The sequence below is a fragment of the Candida pseudojiufengensis genome, assembly GCF_024610245.1.
Source record: "Candida pseudojiufengensis strain CBS 10847 chromosome Unknown scaffold4, whole genome shotgun sequence".
Taxonomy (NCBI): domain Eukaryota; kingdom Fungi; phylum Ascomycota; class Pichiomycetes; order Serinales; family Debaryomycetaceae; genus Lodderomyces; species Lodderomyces pseudojiufengensis.
Window position 1 is genome coordinate 769,568 of NW_026261529.1, and position 18,639 is coordinate 788,206.

General features: G+C 31.2%; 10 protein-coding genes across 10 annotated transcripts; 4 read left to right on the top strand and 6 right to left on the bottom strand. All coding sequences in view use genetic code 12, as the record gives it.

The window, feature by feature from the left end:
• Positions 1 to 8: 8 nt before the first annotated feature.
• Positions 9 to 2,486, top strand: SPB1 (27S pre-rRNA (guanosine2922-2'-O)-methyltransferase; the record flags this gene model as incomplete). Its single annotated transcript, XM_051757773.1, has 1 exon — positions 9 to 2,486. The coding sequence occupies one exon, from the start codon at positions 9 to 11 to the stop codon at positions 2,484 to 2,486; it is 2,478 nt and encodes an 825-aa protein (XP_051614465.1).
• Positions 2,487 to 2,542: 56 nt separating this feature from the next.
• On the bottom strand, positions 2,543 to 3,733 carry CDC50 (aminophospholipid translocase regulatory protein; the record flags this gene model as incomplete). The annotated part of the gene is made up of 1 exon (XM_051757774.1): positions 2,543 to 3,733. The coding sequence occupies one exon, from the start codon at positions 3,731 to 3,733 to the stop codon at positions 2,543 to 2,545; it is 1,191 nt and encodes a 396-aa protein (XP_051614466.1).
• A 239-nt stretch (positions 3,734 to 3,972) lies between these two features.
• POP2 (CCR4-NOT core DEDD family RNase subunit) lies at positions 3,973 to 5,385 on the top strand (the record flags this gene model as incomplete). Its single annotated transcript, XM_051757775.1, has 1 exon — positions 3,973 to 5,385. The coding sequence occupies one exon, from the start codon at positions 3,973 to 3,975 to the stop codon at positions 5,383 to 5,385; it is 1,413 nt and encodes a 470-aa protein (XP_051614467.1).
• An 81-nt stretch (positions 5,386 to 5,466) lies between these two features.
• NOG2 (putative GTPase) lies at positions 5,467 to 7,469 on the bottom strand (the record flags this gene model as incomplete). The annotated part of the gene is made up of 2 exons (XM_051757777.1): positions 5,467 to 6,249; positions 6,660 to 7,469. 2 exons carry the CDS (start codon positions 7,467 to 7,469, stop codon positions 5,467 to 5,469), a joined length of 1,593 nt encoding a protein of 530 aa, XP_051614468.1.
• Positions 7,470 to 7,908: 439 nt separating this feature from the next.
• KGF55_003028 (uncharacterized protein) lies at positions 7,909 to 10,557 on the top strand (the record flags this gene model as incomplete). Its single annotated transcript, XM_051757778.1, has 1 exon — positions 7,909 to 10,557. The coding sequence occupies one exon, from the start codon at positions 7,909 to 7,911 to the stop codon at positions 10,555 to 10,557; it is 2,649 nt and encodes an 882-aa protein (XP_051614469.1).
• A 252-nt stretch (positions 10,558 to 10,809) lies between these two features.
• SNF4 (AMP-activated serine/threonine-protein kinase regulatory subunit) lies at positions 10,810 to 11,820 on the bottom strand (the record flags this gene model as incomplete). The annotated part of the gene is made up of 1 exon (XM_051757779.1): positions 10,810 to 11,820. The coding sequence occupies one exon, from the start codon at positions 11,818 to 11,820 to the stop codon at positions 10,810 to 10,812; it is 1,011 nt and encodes a 336-aa protein (XP_051614470.1).
• Positions 11,821 to 12,353: 533 nt separating this feature from the next.
• Positions 12,354 to 14,555, bottom strand: NUP82 (linker nucleoporin; the record flags this gene model as incomplete). Its single annotated transcript, XM_051757780.1, has 1 exon — positions 12,354 to 14,555. The coding sequence occupies one exon, from the start codon at positions 14,553 to 14,555 to the stop codon at positions 12,354 to 12,356; it is 2,202 nt and encodes a 733-aa protein (XP_051614471.1).
• A 173-nt stretch (positions 14,556 to 14,728) lies between these two features.
• On the top strand, positions 14,729 to 15,934 carry SKI8 (SKI complex subunit WD repeat protein; the record flags this gene model as incomplete). The annotated part of the gene is made up of 1 exon (XM_051757781.1): positions 14,729 to 15,934. One exon carries the CDS (start codon positions 14,729 to 14,731, stop codon positions 15,932 to 15,934), a length of 1,206 nt encoding a protein of 401 aa, XP_051614472.1.
• Positions 15,935 to 15,986: 52 nt separating this feature from the next.
• KGF55_003032 (uncharacterized protein) lies at positions 15,987 to 16,769 on the bottom strand (the record flags this gene model as incomplete). The annotated part of the gene is made up of 1 exon (XM_051757782.1): positions 15,987 to 16,769. One exon carries the CDS (start codon positions 16,767 to 16,769, stop codon positions 15,987 to 15,989), a length of 783 nt encoding a protein of 260 aa, XP_051614473.1.
• Positions 16,770 to 17,392: 623 nt separating this feature from the next.
• Positions 17,393 to 18,400, bottom strand: KGF55_003033 (uncharacterized protein; the record flags this gene model as incomplete). Its single annotated transcript, XM_051757783.1, has 1 exon — positions 17,393 to 18,400. One exon carries the CDS (start codon positions 18,398 to 18,400, stop codon positions 17,393 to 17,395), a length of 1,008 nt encoding a protein of 335 aa, XP_051614474.1.
• Positions 18,401 to 18,639: the final 239 nt, after the last annotated feature.

Genomic DNA, 18,639 nt, shown 5'->3' on the forward strand with positions numbered 1-18,639 from the left:
AATAAAGAATGGGTAAGACTCAGAAAAAAAACTCGAAAGGGCGTTTAGATAGGTATTATTATCTTGCAAAAGAAAAAGGATATAGAGCCCGTTCATCATTTAAAATCATTCAAATAAATGAAAAATTTGGTCATTTTTTAGAAAAATCAAAAGTAGTAATAGATCTTTGTGCAGCTCCAGGTTCTTGGTGTCAAGTTGCTTCTCAGTTATGTCCTATAAACTCATTAATTATAGGAGTTGATATTGTACCAATAAAACCTTTACCTAATTGTATAACTTTTCAAAGTGATATCACCACTGAGGATTGTAGGAGTAAGCTTAGGGGTCACATGAAAACATGGAAAGCAGATACTGTATTACACGATGGTGCACCGAACGTTGGTTTGGGATGGGTACAAGATGCTTTCACTCAATCACAATTAACTTTGCAAGCTTTAAAATTAGCTGTTGAAAACTTAGTGGTGGGTGGAACTTTCGTTACAAAAATATTTAGATCTAGAGATTATAACAATTTAATGTGGGTTTTTCAACAGTTATTTGATAAAGTTGAAGCCACTAAACCTCCAAGTTCTAGAAATGTATCAGCAGAAATTTTTGTTGTTTGTAAAGGATTCAAAGCTCCAAAAAAATTAGATCCAAGGCTATTGGATCCGAAAGAAGTATTTGAAGAATTAAACGATGTCAAAGGTAATGTAAATAATGAAGAAAAAGTGTTCAATCCAGAAAGGAAAAGAAGACAAAGACAAGGTTATGAGGAAGGTGACTACACGTTATTTCACACCATGCCAATAATGCAATTTATAAAAGAAGAAGACCCAATAAATCAACTTGGCCAATTAAATAAATTTGACATAGACGAAACAGATCATGAATGGAAAATAATTAAAAAGTTGAAAACATATAATGAAGAACTTCTGGAATGTTTGAAAGATTTGAAAGTTTTAGGTAAAAAGGAATTCAAACAAATTTTAAGATTTAGGAAACAAGCAAGAGATCTATTAGGTATTGATAAAGAAGAAGAAAAACCGGAAATTGAAGTTGAGGAACTAACAGAAGAACAAAAAATCGATAAAGAATTGAATTCAATGTTGGATAAACAAAAACAAAAACAGAAAAGACTTAAAAAGACAGCTAATGAACTAAAGCAAAAGGAAATTATTAGAAATCAAATGCAAATGGTTACCGATATGAATATTGGTATAGATGCAGCACAAATTGGTGCTGATTCTTTATTTAATTTAAAAACGGCGGAAAAATCAGGAAAATTGAATAAATTGGCTGCTGGTAAAAAAGCATTGGTTTTCAATGATGAAGATATTGCAAAGGATACGGAAATTCATATTGACGAAGATGTTGTAAGTGGAAGCGATGACGATGAACTAGATGGATTAGAAGCACAATTAGATGACATGTATGAACAATATCAGAATAGACGAGCTGAGAAAGATGCAAAATATAAAGCAAAATTAAACAGAGGTGATGATCAAGAAGCATGGGACGGAATAGAAGATGTAGAAAATTCAAATAGTGATGGTGATGATGACATGGTTGATGGAGATGATGAGAGTTCTTCAGATGAAGATGACGATGAGCATATCAAATTGATCGCTCAAGGTAATCAAAATGGGACCTTGACCAAATCAGCTAGATCTTTCTTTAATTCGGATTCTATTTTCAAAGAACTTGGTGATGAAGAATTAATCGAAGAGTCTAAACCTAAAGAATTAAGACTTCAACAACAACAACAGCAACAACAAAAACAATACTTACAACAACCAACATCAAAATCTGAAGAGGTCGAAATGGAGTCAGACGAATCTGATTTCGAGATTGTTAAAAACGACAACTCTCGAGATTATGATGAGGATGAAGATTTGGAGAGCGAAGATGAAAGCTCCCGCGTAAAATCAAATCAAGACAATGTTGATCTTACAACTGTTGAAGCTATGACGCTAGCACATCAAGTTGCATTAGGTCAAATGTCTAAAAAGGATTTAATTGAAGAAGGAATAAATAGATACTCGTTTCGAGATAAAGAAAATTTGCCAGAATGGTTTTTAGATGATGAAAAAAGACACAGTAAATTAATTAAACCAATAACTAAAGAGGCAAGTTTAGCTATAAAAGAGAAAATGAAGCAATTAAATGCTAGACCAATCAAAAAAGTCTTAGAAGCAAAAGGTCGTAAAAAGATGAGAGCTTTAAAGAGATTAGAAAAATTAAAGAAGAAATCAGATATAATAAATGAAGATTCATCTAAATCTGAATATGATAAAGCATCTGAAATTTCCAAATTGATGGCAAAGGCTAAGAATTCAGGTAAGGACAAACAAAGGAAGAAAATGACAGTTGTGGTTGCTAGAGGTTCTAATAGAGGATTAAGTGGAAGACCAAAAGGTATAAAAGGTAAATATAAAATGGTGGATGGTGTTATGAAGAATGAACAAAGAGCATTGAGAAGAATTGCCAAAAAGCATAAAAAATGATATGTATAGAAAGTACAGGAAATGAAATGAAAATTGCATGTCTATTTGTATTGATCTCATAGTTGATCTCGATAATTGATGATTTCACCCTCTTGTAGATAATTATGATCACCAATCTTTCTAGGTTTAATCAAAAATTGTAACAAGAATCCTAAGCCCAAAACTAAAGATATGACAGCAACGATCATATAAATGACACCCAAACTCACATTTCTACCTCCAAAAACATTATTGTTTGTGATAACTATACTTTTTGTACCTCCGAATATTTCAACTGGGTAATTTAGATCTATACTAATTTCGTAAGTTCCAGAAGATAAGGTTTGAGTTGTGTTCTGACCATACAATTTATAGAAATTAGGTAATGCAGCGGTTCTCATCCAATTTTGTAAATGTTCCCATTTTTGCACATTAGGCATATTTGATTCATTGTAACCTTGAGGAAACATTCTATCCCAGTTTGGCGGAGGTACAACATCTTCTGGATTATATGTCGTCATTTTAAATTTATGATTTCTATCAGAAGACCACGAAATGTCCTTATCCGTAAATTCATAAGTTTCATTATCATTACCGTTCCTTGCGTTCAACAAAACAGGGGAGCTTATTGTATCGTTAAAATATGAATTTGCAATCAATCCACAAGGATAAATTAATCTTTGTTCTCCATTATATTCTCTATGTTTCAAAGGTTTACAATTATCAGTAACTGAATCACTTGATAAATCCTTACCGCCTAATTGATCCAAATCATAACTTTCCACAAATTTTCTATGATTTTGATAAAAATTTGTTAATTTGTAATATAAGTATAGTGGTGCCTTTAAATCAGGCATATTAAATTGAATTATGCACTTTTGATAATCATAATCTGTTGCAGTTAAGTTTTCAACTCTCCATTTAAAATCAGGTTTAGTATTGCTCTTGAAATGGAATCCAGTATATTTGTCAGGTATTGATTCGAATTTATCTGATTGTAGGTGACATTTGGAATAATCTATATTTAGTTCTTGAACATTATATGTAGTGTATATTATAGCTATCCCCAAAGGTGCAAATATTACAGCTAGTAAAAATAGAAATGGAATCACTGATCTTGGAGTTAATATGGGTTGCCAAGCTTGTAATCTTTGTTGACGAAATGCTGTGTTTGGTGGTTTTCTTGATTTCTTAATTTGGGATAGGTTCGATTGATCCTCGTCATCATCAGAAGAATTGGAAGGTCTTCGTTTTCTTAGGAAGTTCATGAGTTATGTATCTGTTATGTGAATGAGTCAAAAATAGTGTGGTTTGAACTGAGTTCCAACGTGGAGACTATTAAAATGTAAGTAATTATTTGTAAAAGATCTATGGTGGGCTATAGTCTCGATATGTGAAACTTGGTTCGTAAAAAAAAAAACCTGAAAAGTTTCATACAAGCTCAACTTCAATTTATGGAATATCTCGAATTATTCAACAACTAAGTACTTAATTGGTATAAGTCAAGATGAATGTGAATCCTCATTTGCAGTTCTTGCAACAGCACCAACAGCAACTGCAAAACCAACAACAACAAAGCCTGTCACCTCAAATCACGCAATTACAATTACAACAACAACTTCAAAGACAACAATTACTAAGTCAGCAGTTGCAACAGCAACAGCAGCAACAACAACAACAAGCTCAGCAAATTGGAACTCCTTTATCACAACATCAACATATAACAAATCCGTTATTGGCTGCTTTGAATAACGGAAATAACTCTCAATCTAATAATAATACCCAAAGTTTAAGTTCCAACCCTGTATTACAACAATTACAACTTCAGCAATTACAGCAACAACAACAACAGCAACAACAGCAACAGCAACAACAACAACAAGTGTCACAACAGTCGCAAACATTAAGATCATCTCCTGTGATTAAAGAAGTCTGGGCATCAAATTTAGAATACGAATTCAATAACATACGAAAATTTATTGATGATAAGAATTCTATAATATATGCGTCCATCCATCAAGAAACTCCTGGAATAGTAGCTCGTGCTATTGGATCATTCAAAACAAATACTGATTACCACTTTCAAACTATAAGATGTAATTCTGATTTATTAAATTTAATTCAGTTTAGCATATGTTTTATAAAAGTATCGAATAATAATCAAGTCAGTAATTCCATCATTTGGCAATTTAATTTTAGTTATGATTTAATGAAAGAGATGTATAATGAAGAACATTTAGCCATGTTATCACAACAATCCATAAATTTTTCACTACATATGTCACAAGGTATAAAGCATTTTGAGTTTGCAGAGTTATTTATAGACAGTGGGTTACTATTAACAGATTCGATCAATTGGATTTCGTTCCATTCAGGTTATGATTTGGGTTACTTACTAAGCTTGTTATTGAATGATAGTTTACCCGTTGATGAATATGATTTCTATACATGGTGTAATTTGTATTTTCCCAATTTTTTCGACTTAAAATATGTTAGCAATCAAATATTAAGTGATGATCAACAAAATCGATCAAATAAACCATCAATTGAGTATTTAGCTGAAGAATTACAATTGTTGCCCATATCTCCAAACATCCGTCAATTATTTAATGGAGCTTCTACAAATTCGAGTAACAGCAGTCAATCTCAACAACAGCAACTGTTGACATCCACATTACACGCATACTTGTCAATGGAATGTTTTAAAGAGTTATTGAAACGATCAAATTATGATTCGAATGAATTGTTGAAATACAAGGGGTACATATGGGGTTTAGGTTCATTCAATGAGACATCAGAAGATTCATCAAATTCAAACGTCAATATTCATAATTTGAGTCATCCTATAAATAATGGTATCGCTGCTCCATCTACTCCAAGCACTGCAAAATCTGGTTTGGTACATTTTGGAAGAATATAGACAATAGTCCGTACTGTAATGCAATATTATATTAAAATATGTAATTTCTACGTTTGTATTTTGTCTAGAAGAAATGTATTATTACTCATCTACTTTGGCTCTTTTTGATGCTTGAATGCCTTTATCTTCCACTTGCTCTTCCGCTTCATCTACAGGGTCATCTTTCGACGTAGATTCTCTTTTCCTTTTATATCGAGCTTTTTTATCCTCGCCAGTTCTTACTTCTTCATCAATAGGTGGTGGGACAAACCACGGTATTTTCCCTCTATTAAAATCATTCAAAATTTGTTTAGCGACTCCACTTTCATCTGGTTCTCCTCCTTTCAATAATCTTCCTTGTTTTCTTGCAATCAATTCGATAAATTCAATACTTGCTTGCTCTAATAACTCTGGTTCTTCTTCAAATTTACTCCATCCTTTAACTTCATATGTTCTTTCTAAATGCTTTCGTTCACATTTTTGAAGCATAGCAGGTATATATTGTTCTGGGTTTGACACATGCTCGACCCTCACTACTCCTCTGAACAAAATGTCCGATTCTGAATCTTTCGATGATGGAGGCACAATACCAGGACAGTCTATTAAAAATATGCGTTTCATTAACGTAATGTATTGCCAAACTTTCGTTTCTCCTGGAATAGGTGCAACAGTACAAACTTTTTTCTTCCTCAAGGTATTTATTATCGAAGATTTTCCTGTATTCGGATACCCTATAAAACCTACCGAGATTTGTTTCCTATCCGAATGTAATGTAGAAAATTGTCGAAGAAGTTGAATTAGTGAACCTTTACCAAATGAATTCGTTATTGATGCATGAAATGCTAAGGTTGGATATGATTTTGATAAATGTTTTACCCATGCAGCCTATTTTTTTTACAGTTAGTACAAGATATCTTCAAAAACAATTTATTTTCAGGAATGTTGTGTAAATTGTAATCATGAATAAGAATGTTGGACTCTATACTACGAAGTTAATGGCAAATTTAATATTTCAAAAGAAACACAACTAACTTCAACTCAAAAAGATTCCATATACATGACTCCAAATAGTTGGTAAAGACTACCAACGAAATTGAATTGTTATAGTTTCAAAACGAGACTAAATATATCCAATAATTGAATGAGTCATGTAATTGATCTTCCAAAGACGTAACAGGCAATAATGTAAGTAAAAATAGATATGAAATCTGCAATAATCACCCTGACTAAATGCTTTGGAATACTTTTATACCCTCATCCTGAATTATAATCAAATAAATGTTCAGTATACATACCGCTACCCATGTTGGGACTAGATCACATTTATTCAAAACATAAATTAAATGTTTATGTGAACATTCTTCTTTAATATATTTCTCCACACTCTCACATCTTGTTCCTAAGGGATCTCTTGCATCTAGCACATGTATCACAACATCACTGGAGTCAATGACTTTATATAATTCGTTCCATATTCTTTTACTTTGTCCCTTATGGAAGATGGCTTCTTTTGCTTCTTGTGTAAAATCATCTTTATCCAAAATTGATCCACCCATCAAACCCAATGTGGCATCTAATTCTTGTTTTTCAGTATATGACGTGGAATCTTGTTCAGCATTAGACATCAAGTCTTCCAATGACGATGCTGCGACTCTTGGTTTTTTACGTTGTTGTTTTGGTCCAAACGTTGATTGGTATGATTCTGTTTCCACGATTTTTGCAGTAGGGCTTTCCGTTTGATCTTTTTCATTCAACAAGGACATTGGTAATTTATTTCTCTTCAATAAAACTTGATATGAATTATCCTTTTTATCACCCATAGCTTCTCGGAAATGACTCAAAGCATCTTGAGCAATAACTCTTGTATTTCCAAACCATCTTCTGTTGGGGTCCACTCTTGCTATCGGAGCATCAGTACTCTGTAGATCTGCTGCTTTTATTATATCACCTTTAGCATTTCTGATTGCTCTTCCTTGTTTATACATATTTAAATGTTTAATCTTTTTAGCATCACGATAGAAATTTTCACCCTTCACTCGCAAATTTCCATCTCTTGTATCATTTTGTTTGACTCTCCTTTGCTTTTCCTTCTTTTGAGTTCCCATTGTTATATATGTCTTTTCAGATGTCTTACGTGAATGTTTTCGGTCGAAAGTTTTGGGAATTTGTTGGTGTAGAAATAAATTTTCTTTATTGATAAAAATGAATGAGATGCAATCTGGAAACTTCATAACACAAAAATAAAAATCAGTCAGGTGATCATACACATAATTCGTTAGGATTATTAAGAACTTACCAAAGCACTCAATGTCTCATTTTATCTCAGTTAAAGATACAATCATATACATTCGTAAGGCTCAACATGTATCTGATTAAGTCTTGATTGATTTAACTAGAAGTTGTCAATAAAAGTGAAATTAATTTCGTCTGTATTCTTTAATAAACACGTATTTGAACGTAAAGAATTAAGATTATTTGCAGCAATTTTAGAATCCTTCAGACTACCAACTTTTCTCCACATCTTAACACAAATCATATAAGCAAATGATATCCTCAAACGATGATGGTAGTGGTGAGAACGATGACTATGGTGATATAGATTTACTACAATTCACCCCAACTCAATCTCATTTTTTAAAAAAATACTTAATAGAAAATCAATTAACAAAAGAATTACATAGACTAAATGATCCAGAATGTTGTCAATATCTTGGACCACCTTTTAAACTGAGTGATAATCAAAGAGAATTACCGTTACTATCATTTTTTTTTCAAGAATTTATAGCTACATTTCCATTCGTCACAAATAATTCATCAAAAGAACAACAACATTTTTGGCAAGATGTTTTACAACCATTTGTTGAAACATTCAATTCAAAAGACATAAGTGATTCTGAAGAAAGGAAAACAAACTCCAAAAGAAAGAAAAGTAACAAAAAATTGTTGTCTGGTTTATTGGTGTTTTATAATACTGTACTAATTACTAGTAATGAAATGATGTATTTAAATGAATCCCATTTAAAGGCTTCTGATACAGCTAAATTGGACAAATTTGATGTTCACAAAAAAGAAAGACCTACAATAATTGGAATGAATGAGTTTGACAAAATGAAATTTGAAAATGGCTTTTATATTAATATTGTGGCAGTTAGAAAATTGAGCTATGAAGAAAAATCATGGTTTTTTAAACAGAGAAATCATCATTATGAATTCATCATACAAATAGTTAGAAAATTGGAAGCCGGACATGAAAATTATTTTATTTTAAAATATTATGATCAGTTCAAAAAATTGGAAAACGATTTGAACGTTGAATTACCTGGGGTTATGTCCACAAAATTACCTTCATTACCTCATAAGGATAAAAATGATATAGGATATGATGAAGATCTGGATCTAGATATGGACGCAAGATCTGGCTTGTTGAGTCGAGAAAAACTAAGATTAGCTTTAAGAGGTTATTTAAGATTATTGATTAAGCATAAAGAAATTGTAAATACTCAAAAGTTTCTAAATTTCATACTGAGTAATAAGACTGAGTTGACGGAATCAGACATTGTGGATTACGAAGAACGCATAAATCATGAGCGAATCATATTACAAACTCAAATCGAATTCCAAGATCAAACAGCTAAACTCATGGTAAAACTAAGTGATAATTTTGAAAATTTTAAATTGCAATTGATTAAAAACCCAAACACTATCACTAAAATATTCGAAGAAATAGGTAGCATAGAAAGTATAAAAGATGCTTCACCTTTACTACAAACTTTCAATGATTGGTGTAAGTTAGAGATTGCAGCAACAGTATACCAAATTTTTTTAGGTCAAGATAACTCAAATGAAATTTTTCAAAAATGTAAGAGGTTTCACAGATTGTTTCCCTACAGTTTGATTTATGGAATTTTGCGATTTACAAACCCAATGAAAATGGTTTCAAGAATAGTAGATTTGCTATTCGTAAATATTCCAAGGTTGCCAAGTTGGAATAGAGACTTATCGGAGGAATCTAAAAAGACAGGTGCAAGGAATTTATGCTCATTGATTTTTATCATGCTTCTCAATGAAGACTTGAATGAATTTCTGAAAGAAGTTGAGTTGTTAAAAGGGAAGCTAAATGGCTATGAGTTATACATGGAGAGGATTGAAAATTATACAGAGTTAACAGCTGATGAAATCATTGATTTAAAAGAAGAGGCAATCGAAAAGCATCAGGACCTAGTAATTACAATATTATCCACTTCTAAGATCCTGCCGTTGCCTGACTCAAATTTATCCAATATCATAAAATCCTTCAATGACAATGAAAAATCAAATACTTCTTTATATCTGAACCTAAAGCAATATTGGTTGATTCAGGTTCGTAGAAAAGACAAACAAATTTTCAAAGAACTATGGCAAGAACCTCAATTAACGAGATTGTTAAAATCCATTCTACAAATTTTTTACAATCCGTTAATGAGAATTTTTGCAAAAAGTAATATTCATTTAGCCTTTTCGGCTTTCCAAGATTTAATAGATGATTTGTTAAAGACGTTGTCAACCATAAGAGAAGACCAATATTTTATGAATCCTTTAGAAATCTATGATTCTATCAAGTCAGTACTAGATCAACACGAGGAAATTTTGTGGAATTTTTTGCACGATGTTTATGTCAATGATGATCAACACATTTTTTTAAAACTTATCTTATGGCTTGAGAAATTTTTGACATTTATGAGATTAAAGTTCACCAATGAAGATTTAGTCAAATTGAACATCAACATCAAGAATGTCAACCGAACACTATTCATGCAACAATTGAATTCACAAATTGACGCAACAATAAGCAAAAGAAAAATTTTCAAACAATACTTACAATTGAAGGATATGAAGCAAGATCAATTAGATCAAGATTGGGATGAAATAAATAATGGAATATTCGGAAACACTACCAGTGATGAATTTGGTATCAAAACAGAAGATATAGAAGATATCAATAATTTAACTTTAGAAGATAAATTATTGGAGAACAATCATGAACATGCTTCGAATTTAGAACAACTGTTATTGCATAATTTAAAATTTATTGATCAAAATAAAGAGAAAATTGGAACTTGGGAATTGGACAAGATAGATATTACTTTACAAATCGAAGCTGTGATTAATAACATCAAACAGATGAATCCGGCTAGCAAAGAAATAGAAACATGACTTTTTGCATCATTAGGTATTTAAAAAATTTTGATCTATATGTTTAAGTAGAGATTTAGAAGTGAACACTATTAATTATACAATAACTCCAGCGGATACCTTGACTCTGACGTGACGTTAGCTCGACTTCTTTTGCAAGTCCCCAGTCAACTGGCGAGATGCTAAATTAATTGATCCAGCCGACTGTAATACAATTTGTACTACTTCGCCGACCCCTTAATTGATTAAATTTATTGGAGGCATTCCATGCGTTCAATCTTCACCAAACAATATATAATTCAATATATCACTCAAGGTAATGACATTAATTAATTTTCCTTCATCATCAACGACAAATAAACGATGCAATCTGGATTTTCTAATTGTATCCATGATAGTACTTAATCTATCATTCAAAGTACAGGTGTGGACACCTTCAAAATCTTCTGATCTTCTTAGTAAAGCATCACCAACAGATAAATCTAGGTCTGTATACATTCCATTTTTAACTAAGGTCAAAACATCAAATGCCTCATAAACATTTATTAATTTCCCTTCTTCATCTACAATGGGGATTGATGATATGGAGTTCAATGTTAATTGATGAATCACTTCTATCACTGGTGTATTCATCGTACAGGTTGATAAATTTTTTTGTTTATTCAAATCTGTATCTTTAATATATTTTAATAACATTTTGGTTTCTTTACAATTTAATGCAACGAATTTTAATATACGATATTGAGTTAAAACACTTACTACAATATCACGAGCTTCATTTTCATTTGTATCAACTAATGGTATTCTTCTAGCTTTAGACTGTAACATCTTTACACAAGCTTCGTATAATGATTTAAAAGGATGAATTGATGCTGTTTCAATTTGATCTACTCCAATTGATTTTTCAATGTCTCTTAATCCGTCCAAAGTTAATTGATCAACAAATTCAAATTTTTCAGGAAATTGAAAATAATATTGAATCACATTAATGAAATCACTGGAAGTTAATAATCCAGCAAACCTTGAAGTCTTATTATTCCATAAGGGAGCTGAAACTATATTGTTCTGAAGTAAAATGTTTAACGATTTTTTGACTAACAATGATGTATCCAAAACTATCAATCTATAACTAACTGGTAATACGTCATATGAAGTTTTACTTTGTAGGAACAATCTAATGGCTTTTATACCTATTTTTTGATCATGATCTATCTGCGATTGGGATAAGCTTAGTATATAATCATTTGGAGTGGTGCTAGATGAAGGTTGTACTATATCCGTCATAGTGAGTTATATCTGTCAGCTAGATTGGATGTTTGAGTTTGGTCGATTGATTGAGCTCTAGCTTTATTATTGTCTATCTTGTTGTAATTTTGTTGATAAAAAAAAAATACAAATTTACTCAGTAAACAAATCTTGATAACCATAGTTTAAGATGCTGTAAGAATCATTTTACAACAATCAGTACTCCATTCGCAACATCCTACGACTGTACTGACCCATACTCATTAGTTTCATCATATGTGTGCTTTTCAAGGTTACCTACACGTAATGTGTGTAAAGTGGTAACAGTTCAGTCATGACTAATGTCTCCATGAGGTGTTTAAACAGACTTGTGAATTGAGACTAAGAGAAATAAAGCTATTAAAGTACTTATAGAATGGACCCCTTAAATGAGGACGCTTTGATATTAAAATACTTCTACATATTTATTCGTGGTTCGGTCGTCGTGTTTTACAGCAAACTACCGACCAAATTCTTTTGGCAACTGATCGTAAGCAGGTGAATTTTAATTCGGTTTTACCAATTTGAACAATTCAATAGATTTTGACCTTATCCATCAATTCATGAATTTCAGAATCTTGATGATTTAACCAATTTTTTAATTTTTTAACTTTTTGATAAGTTCGTAAATCATTCAATGTGGAGGCTTCTTCACCTTCAATGTCAGCAGCTTCTTTTTTCTTTTTTTCATGTTTCTCCTTTTTTAATTCATCAAGTTGACTCCTATAATCATCTAATTTTTTGACAAGTTCAAAACTTAATGTATTACATTTATTAATTTCATCAAAATATTTCTTTTCATCATTTGAGAATGGAATATCTTTTATCTTAAAAAATTCATCATTTATCTTATTTTGAATGTTTTTTAATTTAACTTGTAACTTATCTTGTTTTAGCTTTATATCGGAAATCCTCTTACTGGTTTTTTCATTGTATGGTTTTTCTGCGGTAGACAAACTTTTTAAAGTTTCGGCTTGTAAAGTAAGTGACCTTAATTGTAAAATCATTCTCGATTGCAATTTTATTGCATAAACTGAACAATTTGTAATAACTTTATTGGTTTTAATCGAAATTTCATTGATTTTTGCCAAATTTTCAACTGATGGAGACAAATCTCCTTGAGGTCTTTTAAGAATTGAGTTTTTCAAATTTTTCAAATTAGTTTCAATTTCAGCAAATGGTTGTCCCTCTGTCAAATTTAATGATGGTGCGTGTGGTTTATCTTCAATTAATAACTCACCTTTGTTTGTTGATTCATGATGCACCTCTTCGTCCTTATTTATGTCGACTATTTCTAAGCTGTCTCTGACGACTATTGCAACTTCTTTATCAAATTGAGAAATAAATGCAAATCCTTGTAAGTCTTTACCTTTCGATATCAAGTCGTAGATTGGATTTATGGTGGACAAACAGTCCTTGTTGTTATTAATTAAGTCGACAACTAAATCATTTACCCACTCACAATTTATAGTTAATAAATTTGAATCAATCACAGCTACAAATTTATCATCTCGATGATTTACAGCTTTCAAGTATCCTGATCCTTCAACTGGTAATATTTCCGATTGAATAAAATCTAAGTCGGATAAATTTTTTTTATAAAAGTCAAATTCCACATTTATATCATCTTGTACTTCAACAAATCCAAATCCTCTTTTCGGTTTCTGGTAATGATCAGGTACTTTCTTAATTTTGATGAAATTTGTATCCAAAACTTTTGTGAAGTAAGAAATAGTATTATTTTGTATAGTTGCAATTAAAGAAATTTGTTCATTATCTCCAAATGAAATTATATCATCAGCACCAATACTGGCAACGATTTCTGGTTCATGCTTGGGTACTAAGTTCTTCATTCTTATAGTAAATAATTCGATGGGATTTTGGGAATATACAGATCTTACTTCTCTAAAATTTTTCAGCAATTCATTCAATTGTAGGAGTTTATAATAAGATAATTGATCTTGTGCTTGTCGAAGTAATGATGAATTTGGTTGGTCTTCAAATTCTTCCTCAATCAATTCAATGATTAATTTGGAATCCTCTATAGCAACATCCAATGCATTTTCCGAGACGGCAATCGTCGTAGTTTCAGTAAAAAAATCATATCTTAAAATTGTCTCATCAGTTGCAGCATATAATTTCAACCCTTCACTAATTTTACTCCTTGATCCAAATGTAATTGAATTTAAATTTTCTTTAGCTTGAATTTTAATCGTTGGTATAGTGGTTGACTTCTTAAGATCATAACCAAAAATTTCATTCTGATCAGTTAATATTACCAACATAGAATCACTAGCTATAATGGGTTGCCAAATCATTTTCTTAATTTTACCCTTTTGCAACACAATTTTATAATTCCTTGTGTTTTCGACATGTATTGATTTTTGTTTTGTATTTAATCTTGGAGGTAAAACAATAATCTCAACTTTTGATTCACCAATTAAAGCTAAATAATTACCCAGTTCATTTAATTCCAAGCTTAGAATTTCAAAATTAGGTTGTAAAGTTTTTAGTAATTTATAATTTGTAGTAATCGGATTTATTATACAACATCTTACCAAATTATCAATGGCAAAGAATATTTCTGAGTCGTTTCTCAATATTAATTTATTTGGTTCAACTATTTGTGAAGTTGGTACAAATAAATTTGGACTGAAAAAGTGGGATGATTCAATTGATGAACGATGTTGAAAAATCGATTGTATTGATATCAGTGAGATTAGCACATCTGACATTTTGAAGTTTAAAGTGACTTATCAAATTAAACTTTGGATTGATTATTGAATTTGAAGTGGTCAATAATTCTTGATCTATTAAGTTGTAACTTCCTAATAATTTTTTTTTCCTTGAAACAATTTTGGTTTCTACTTAATACTAACATTAAGATAATTGCAAGTAATATAAAATAATGGGTAAACAATATATATCAACAGTATCAACAACCCAAGCTCATAAATCAGATATAACTGGGGTAGAGATCACAAATAAACACACAATAACAGTATCAAGTGATGGTTATATAAATTTTTGGGATAATAAACAAGATGAAATACATGTACCAAAAGATCATGTAACTTCAATATTTATAAATAAAAGTGGGATTCATCACTTTAGTATATATGAAAACAAATTACCTAGCTCATCTATAAAGATAACTTTGATAGCTATATCTTGTTTCAATGGGGAATTGGTATTTAAATATTTCTTAAATGATGATGTATCTGCTATAAAGGATTATGAAGGATTAAAAGTGAGTAAGACTTGGGTACCTGGCTTTTACAAAGATCCAGCTTCAAAACAAGATTATTTTTTAGTAAACAAAATGAATTCTATAACAGAAGTTTACAAATTAAAAATTGAACCGCTTGCAGAAAATGAGATATCTATATCATTTGAAAAACATGGTGATTTAAATTCATCTACTTCAAAATCATCTACAATCACCTCAACACAATCACAATCACAATCATTTGCAATTTCCCTAGCTATAAATCAGACAGACAATAAAAAATGTGCCATAGGTTATGTAAATGGAGATGTTTACTTATATGATTTTGAAAATCTAAAATTAATATATTCTTTCAAATCAACGGATTTGGTCATAAGTAGATCCACGTCCGGCTCATCAACATCAATTCCACGTGTTTTGAAGTTTTCACCAGGTGGAACTCTTTTAGCTGTTGGAAGAGACAATCAATCTTCAGGTTCAATAACATTGTATGATGTGCAACATGGTGAAAATGTTGGTAGTTTAACGACACCTTCACATTCTGCCGCTACGAATGTAATAGGTGGTTTTGCTCATCAAGGTTGGGTATTAGGAATTGATTTTGATTCAGAAGGTAAAAATTTAGTAAGTTGTGGATTTGATAAATGTGTTAGAGTATGGAATTTAGATACCTTTGAAAGAGAAGCAACTTTGAATATATCTATAACTGATTTAGATCATGGGAAAGAAGATGTTGTTGAAGAACAAGATGAAAGCATACCTAGTGGTGTAAAATTTATTGGTAAGGGTGTAAGAGGAGGTTTGGGTGGTGATTCAAATGAGGGAATATGTGTAATAAGCTTTGATAGAGGTATAAGATGGTATAGAGAAGCAGGCGGTGTGTAATATAGATTAGATTTGCATCAAAATTGAAAAGTTTTCTCTCATTTTATTACTTTTAACGACCCAACCAACCACCATCCACAACTAATGTTTCTCCAGTAACATAGCTAGAAGCATCACTACATAAAAACACTATTGGTCCTCTAAAATCTCCCGGTTGTGCCCATCTTCCCATAGGAATTCTTTTATCAACTAGATCTTTATTTTGTTGCTCCATAGTTGAAGTCAATTTAGTTTCTACATAACCAGGAGCAATACAGTTCACTCTTATACCTCGACTAGACCATTCATTACTTACTGCTTGTGTAAATTGTTTTAAACCTCCTTTTGCTACTGCGTATGGTGTAGATTTCATACCACCTTGAAATGATAATAATGAAGCTGTGAAAACAATTTTACCTTTAGTTTTAAGCTCCAACATCCTAGTTCCAAACTTTTGAGTTAATTTTATTGGAATATCTAAATCAATTCTCAATACATCATCAAATTTTTGTTGTGGGAAACTTTCAAAATTATATCTTTCTGTTATACCTGCATTATTAATTAATATATCTATAACTCCAGTTGTACTAAGTTTGTAGCCTTGTTCATAAATCTTTTCGACTAATTCATCTTCATTTTCATTCAAAAAATCAACTTTGATCCCATCAATTTTTACGTTCTCATTGAGTTTCAAAATAGCTGTTTTAGCATCTTCAAAATTTTGTTCTGATCTATACGTCAATATCAATTGTTTTATATTTGCAGAAGCTAATCCTTCCGCATAGCCTAGTCCAATTCCAGAAGTTGCACCGGTTATTAATGCAACTTGACCATCTAATGAGAATAACGATGACATTTGTTCGTGTTGGATGTTGATCTTGAGAACATGATTGATTTCGTGGGGGAAAGTTCAAGATATTTATAGGTAATTACGAGATCTTTAATTTAATTTAATTTTTGTGTGATTTTATTATATCTGAATCTACAGTTTTGTGTTACATCTTTTTATCACCATCAAAAATTAGGCAGTTCCTGTTATCCTTCACTAGAACTCATGTGGTATTAAACCTAATAGATAAATGTTTATTGCATTAATTTAACACAAGCCATTATTTCGAGCTGCTTGATTGTTGTTGTACGAAGTCGGGGATCGCCGCACGCATTTTGAACTTTTAAAATCTCCCCCAATTTAAATGGTTGGGGGCAATTGATGTTGAAAGTTTCCTAGAATAGTTAGGTAGATCTAAGTAAAAAGAAGAGAGATAAATTTGCAAAGAGAATATTTGGTTTATGCAAACCTAAGGTTCTTGCTTTCTTCGATTGTGAATCAATGATTCGTTGCAACTAAACAGACAAAAACAGGGCATAAACAAGAAACTTAGAACAATTACTATTTATGTTTATGGTTAGAAAGAAAGATAATGGAATCAATGAAAATCAATAGCCTCATTGATGAACCTAATTTATTCAAAAACTACTTTAAATTAATGGTAATATATTTTCCTTTCCACTTCCAATCAAATTTCCTTTATCATACGAACAAATCCAAAAATCCATACCATTTATACATGGTGACCTCTTAGCACAACCTAATTTTGTTGCCGACTTCCAAATTATTTGACTCATATGATTGAAAACATTAGCTTTATTAAAATCATATCCTTTAATCTCAGAATACCAAGCTTCAACTACACTTGTAGCATCTTTGTAACCTAATGCAATATTCTCCCCATATGGTCCTCCAGAATGGATTAAAGTTCCAGAACATGTATATTTGTTAGCATAATTTTGTGCATAATTATAAAGTGTCTCATCCCATTGTAAATTTGGAACTCCATGTAACGACCTTTTTTGGTTATGAATATTTAAAATTTCTTGTAAAAATGTTGGACCTGATTGTTGAGTTTGCTCTGGTTCCACCTCTACATTCTGTGCTGACTCAACTTGTTTCTGTTGTGATTGACTTTGTGTTTCAGACTTTTGTTGAATTTCACGTTGAGGTTGAGGTTGAGGTTGAGGTTGTGATTGAACTTGTGATTGTGGTTTTTCCTCTTGTTGAATTTGCACTTCTTGTTTAATATCCGCAACTAATGATTGGCTGCTTTCGGGCTGGTTTTGAGGTTGAGGCTGAGAATCAGACTGTTCATTTACTTCTTGCACTGGAATAGGAACTTCATACACTTGAGTTATAATAGAAACTTGAATAGCTTGATTTGATCCTTGTCCCTCTTCTTTTTCTTCTTCAATCGGCACGGAAATTGGCTGAGTTATTATTGCAGTTGGGATTATATTTTCTTCTACTGTTGTGGGTGATACCACTTCAGTTGTAGGATCTTCCAATAGTATCTCAGTATAAAAAGTACCATATTCATTAGTTATTGCACTTCTAGTAACAGTTACATATTTTGTTTCAGTGACTATGACTAAAGCAGCTTGAACTACCGTTATTAATAAGCATATTGAAAAAAGTTGATTTTTTAACTTCATCTCGACTTATTGATGATCACCGTAAACGTATCAAAAGTATCAAAAGTCATAGAATGGAAAAACCTATCATCATATACTAATTTCAAAAAATGGACCAATTTAATATGGTTTAAGTAAACAAATAATAATTTATGACAAGAAAATCTAAAAATTTATTATATTTTTAACTTTTTGTTTATAACTCGTTGAAAAAAAGTAATCAACGTAAAAATGATGAACTAAATGATCGGTAATTCCAA